Source organism: Acanthisitta chloris, unplaced genomic scaffold (assembly GCF_000695815.1).
Source record: "Acanthisitta chloris isolate BGI_N310 unplaced genomic scaffold, ASM69581v1 scaffold33319, whole genome shotgun sequence".
In the NCBI taxonomy this organism is placed as follows: Eukaryota; Metazoa; Chordata; class Aves; order Passeriformes; family Acanthisittidae; genus Acanthisitta; species Acanthisitta chloris.
This window is the reverse complement of record NW_008690279.1, coordinates 1-5,140: the sequence shown is the minus strand read 5'-3', so window position 1 is coordinate 5,140 and position 5,140 is coordinate 1. Positions and strand designations below refer to the sequence as shown.

The window sequence follows — 5,140 nt, the reverse complement described above, 5'->3', positions numbered from 1 at the left end:
GGCACCGCGCGTGGCTGTGCAGCACCGCCCCGAGCCCGGCTGGGGCCTGTCCTGGGGAACCGCCTGCCTGGACACAGCAGCAGGAGGAGGGAGCTGCTGCTCCTCTGCCACGGCCCGCGGCACTGCCACAGCTGATGCCTGTGGTTTGGGAAGGGAGGCATGAGCACTGCCGAGGTCGGCAGTCCCCAGGAGTGGATTAGGGGCAAGACAAGGCTGAGCAGAGCCCACTGCTGACTCAGACTGCGCTCTGCCCTGTGCCTGCTGTTTGAGAGACACAGGAGAGCCAGCGTCACCAAAACAGTTTATTGTATAAAGCTGTAGGAAATACAGAGAAGGCTGAGGTTTAGGACAATTCCTTCTGGAGACGGCTTCAAGCTCCTCAGAATAGCAAACACAAACTCTGATTTGCCAGCATCAAAGCTTCCAAACGACGGTTCAACAACAGTCTTAATACAGAGTTCATAACACTTCAACACGCATAACATTTTCTGTTCCTAAGTGAAGACTGGGTGGGGCCTAGCCACTTCATCTGCAGTTGGGTACAAAATGACAGATATTCTTGACAAACGAGTACAAAAGGGACAAAATGCACAAGAAGAGGCTTTCAGAAGAGCACATGGCTGACTAAGCAGGAAAGCAGGGTCAGCGAGTGTCCCAGTGAGACAGAAGCAGAAGGGATGTAGAGACAAGGCAGGTGGGAGCATCCCACTGCAGAGGGGCCTTGGCAGGGCCCAGGGCAGCGCAGCCATGGGGCAAGGATGGCTCGAGGCCTCGTGTGAGCCTGGGATGGATGGAGCAGGGATAGAGCCCTCAGTGCTCCCAGCACACCCCTCTCTGGGGCTTGGCCGGGCAGGTCTCGGGGTGCTCCAGTTCAGCCGCGGTGGCTGCAGGAGGTCACGGCCCCGTGGACAGGAATGGGGTGGGGAGGGATGTGGGGGTGGGCAGAACGCCCTGTACCTGTGAGTGACCCGAGCTCCTCACCCACAGCCAAGAGAGCACCTCCACGGACGTGCTGAGCCTGAAAACAGGTGCTATAGAATTCCAGGGGGGATCCATCTGGCAGGACACATGCTGTGCTGGCCATGCTCCAGTCTGACGTCTCCAAACCTCCCACATAGCGCAGAGTGCCCTTCATGCCTGGCTCAGCTGAACGGGCTGCGCAAAGCCAGCTGTGATGCAGGCCAGCATGGCCGAGCCACACGGCCCTGAAGCTGCTGCCTCGTGTCCCACAGAGCGAGGGAAGCACACAGGGAAAGAAGGAAAGTCAGCACTGTGCCAGGAGACAAATACATGCTGCCAGCGTGCAGATCCAGCACCCAGCACGGAAGCTGCTGCCGCCCTTTGCTCGTGCCTGGTCAGACTGGAAGCAAAAGGAAAGAGTAAATAATGGGGGGTCTTGAAGCTCCTTTTTCAACTTTATTCAGCTTTGACTCTGCACAGAGCCATAGCACATCATACTCTAGCCCTCAGGGAGGGGCACAGCAGCCCCCTGAACACACCACAGTTCGGGGTCAGCCCCCATCCCCCGTGCCTTGTGCCCTGCCCCTGAAACGCTGCTGGAGGAGCTGGCACGAAGGCCCTGAAGAACAGAGGAAGGCCCTGCCCGTGGTGCCCTCGGAGGCTCATAGGTCGCTGCTGCAGTCGCGGCACAGGATCTGGTCGTTGTCGGGGATGAAGCCTTTCCCCACCAGGGAGGTGCTGCAGCGGGCACAGTTGAAGCAGTCGTGGTGCCAGTGACGGTCCTCGAAGGAGACGTATTTGCCGCCCCCGAAGCCTGCAGGAGGGCAGAGCACAGCCTCAGAGCCCTGGGGAAGCTGAGCTGAGCTCCCCACACAGACTGAGCCCTGGCCTGTTCATCTCCAGGTCAGGTCTTCACACCAGAATCCCTGGGGAGGAGCAGGGACTTGGACCTGCACCATCACAGTGGACACAGGGCACTGCTACTGGAATCCTGGGAAGAGCCCTCCTGCCACCAGCCCAGGCCTGGGCTCCAGCAGAGGCTCTGCAGGAGCTTACTTCCCCTGCTGGCAGTGGTTGGATTGGTGGGCTGTGACCCCCTTCTACCCAGGACTGCCACAACCTGATAAGGACCAGAGGGGAAGTGGGTGCCTGGGGGCTGCCTTCAGCCAGAATCATCCTCTGAGTCACTGGCTGATTCATGGCTTCTCCTGCCTGCAGCAAGAGACTGGGAGTTGCAGGGGGGAAGGTCGAGTCATGGAGAGCAGGAAGGAGGCCAGACTCTCTCAGAGGTTCTATAGAAGAGGACCCTATGCTTCCCCTGCCTTAGGCAGGCATGGCAGGTCCAGACTTCCCTGCTGCAGGTGCTGCTCCAGATATGGCTGAAGTCCATGGCTTTCCCTGTCTGTGGGCAATCTTTCCACAGGACATGGCAGCCAGTATCAAACAAGGCAAGCTAGAGACACGAGATCATGCTTTGAGGGGTCACTTTGGGAGCCTTTACCCGTGTGCAGAGGGAATTCCTCCCATGGGACACAGTTCACCACTTTGAAAGATGCAGACAAAGAGACACAAGTGGCCCCAGGACAACTGCAACAAAGAGCTCCTTCCTCATGGGGCACCTCAGAGAGCTGCTCTGCTCACCTGTGATGGGTTTTGTGCAGGCACTGCACTTCTTGGCATAGAGGTTCCCAAAGCACTTGATGCAGTAAGGGTTGTCGTCCTGGGAGGTGAACTGCTGCCCAGCCAAGGGGGTCTTGCAGCCCGTGCAGACAAAGCACTCCTTGTGCCAGGGCTCATCCCGGTAGGTCACTCCTCCCTTAGTCAGGGTCTGCAGGATGAGAGCACATACTGGACACAGCCCAGCCAGGGTGCTGGCACCTGAGCCCTCCCCTGCCGAGGCTCAGGCAGGAGCAGGGAGCTCCCTGGACCAGATCTGAGGGCTCTGGGCTGTCAGGCCACACATACCTTTTTGCAGCGAGTGCAGCGAGGAGCAAACTTGCTCTCATAGCAGGGGACACAGTAATAATCCTTCTTGTCTGGGATGAAGGACCGTGACCCAATGGGCTGCTGGCAGCTGCTGCATATGAAGCAATGCTCGTGCCAGGTCTGTCCGTTGTATTCCAGCTTACGGGAGCCTGCAGAGAGAGCCCTGCAGTGACTGAGGGGAGCAGCACACGTGAACGGGTGCGGGGCAGGATGAACTGTGGTCCTGCACACCCAGCTCTGTGCCTGCCCTCCGCATGGTAGTGCAGAACCACAGGCTGCTGCTAAGGGGGGCCCAGCCACAAGGGGAGGGCTGTGGGAACACGTCCCCAGCACTGGCACACAGGCTGTGGCAGAGGTGCTGATGTAACCTATGATGTCTGAAGATGGTGCCAAAATGGCCAAGCAAAGACGCACACACCTTTGCCTCAGGCCATCTCGTCATTCCTTCTCTTGCCAGCACACTGCAGAAAATGCCCAGGAAACCCTTTGTTATCTCCTCCCCCATTCACTACCTCATGAAAAAGGGGAACAGACAGATGGGGCTGCTGTGGTGATCACAGCTTGGGGTCCTGCTGTCTTGCCATACAAGCAAAGGGTCAAGGCCTCTCTGTGCAGTCACAGGAGGGCAGGAGAGCAGAGACCTGTCTCTCTTCTTTGCTGCTCTCGTGCTGCACCTGCAGCTCCAGCCAACACCAAGGGATAGGGAACAAACTGCAGTGCCCGAGCCCGCCTGCTCCTACCTGGCATGACAGTCTTCTCGCAGGCAACGCATTTGGAGGAGAACTCGCTGCAGTAGCAGTCGTTGCACAGCAGCTCCTCGCCCTGGCAGGTGAAAGGCTCGTCAGCCAGAGAGCGGTCGCAGCGGAAGCAACGGAAGCAGTGCTCGTGGTAGTGTCGGTCCTCATAGTACAGCTCCTGGGAGCACAGCCGAGGTGAGGAGGGAGCCGGTGCCCTGGCGCCCGCCCTGCCTGGCACAGCGCCCCACACTCACCCTGCAGTCGTGGCCGATCAGCTCCTTGCACTCGTCACAGGTGTTGGCGAAGTGAGCGTCATAGCAGGGGATGCAGTACGGGCCGTTGTCCATCTGGATGTACTTGCGCCCATACAAGGACTCCTTGCAGTTGTCACAGTCGAAGCACTCTGTCATGGTGCTGGTCTGAGGGCCTCCTTCACCTGCTGAGATCGGGGTGGTGTGGGTCAGGATCAGCCTGTGCTGCCCAAGATGTCCCTGCACAAACCTGCCCCCTCCAGCCAGTCTCTGCGCACTCTGCTCCTGCTCTGGGGCTGCACACGCTTCCCAAAGAGCCTGCAGACGTCGGGGCCTGGAGCGAACCTTGCTTCAGTTCACACTCCATGCTCTAGTTCACAGCTGGAGCACCTTGGCACCACTCAGAGAGACCCGGACACATCAGCACACAGCTGAGCTCCTTCCTGGGAAGCAACAGGTAAATGTGGACCAAAGGGAGGATTCTTTGCATGAAGATTCTGACTCGGCACCATGCACATGCCTTGTGGGTGCTTGTCCACTGGCACCCCGCGAGATCTGCCTGCCCAGCTCCCCACGGACACCCTCGCTCAGCCCACGGCAGGATTCCTCACGATGGCTGCAAGCTCTGCCCGAGGGGCTGCCAGTGCCTCGAACCTGGGAACTTCTCCAGAGCTTTAAAGCAGCTTCTCCGCAGGGACGCAGGAATTGGGCACCCCGTGCTGTGCCTGGCCACGGAGCCTCGTCCCAGCAAACTGCTCTGCACGTGTTGCCCAACGACAAACACTCTCCAGGGAGAAGCTGTCGGGGCAGGTGGGTGTTGCACAAGCGATGGAGGTGCTGGGGCTCTGTGTGCAGGAGACCAGACATCTCTCCCTGCCCCTCGTCTCCCTCACAGACAACAGGTTTGTGGAACTATTTTGCTTTCTTTGGAGCAGTAACTCCAGAACAAGGCTACCTTTCTCCTGCTTGGTTTCACCTGGTTATTCCTAAATATGGAGTTTTCCACTTGCAAAATCACACCCTTCCTTAACCTAGGTTGCTGTCAAGTGTAGACAAGCCCACGGAATTACGTCTGAGCCGTCAGCTGCAGAGCACCTCACATTGCAGTGTTCTTTGTGAAGCCACCCACTTCAGAAAGAGCAATTACAGCTCAATCTGCAGCTCAGCGTTTCAGAGGGCAGGGATCTCCCTGCTAGCCCCGTGCCC

At 58.4% G+C, this 5,140-nt stretch overlaps 1 protein-coding gene across 1 annotated transcript; it reads right to left on the bottom strand.

The window, feature by feature from the left end:
• Positions 1 to 1,394: 1,394 nt before the first annotated feature.
• Positions 1,395 to 4,119, bottom strand: FHL3 (four and a half LIM domains 3). Its single transcript, XM_009081768.1, has 5 exons — positions 3,938 to 4,119; positions 3,687 to 3,861; positions 2,926 to 3,095; positions 2,602 to 2,788; positions 1,395 to 1,774 (listed from the first exon to the last, which is right to left on the bottom strand). The coding sequence occupies exons 1-5, from the start codon at positions 4,091 to 4,093 to the stop codon at positions 1,623 to 1,625; spliced, it is 840 nt and encodes a 279-aa protein (XP_009080016.1). The 5' UTR covers positions 4,094 to 4,119; the 3' UTR covers positions 1,395 to 1,622.
• Between the last annotated feature and the right edge of the window lie 1,021 nt (positions 4,120 to 5,140).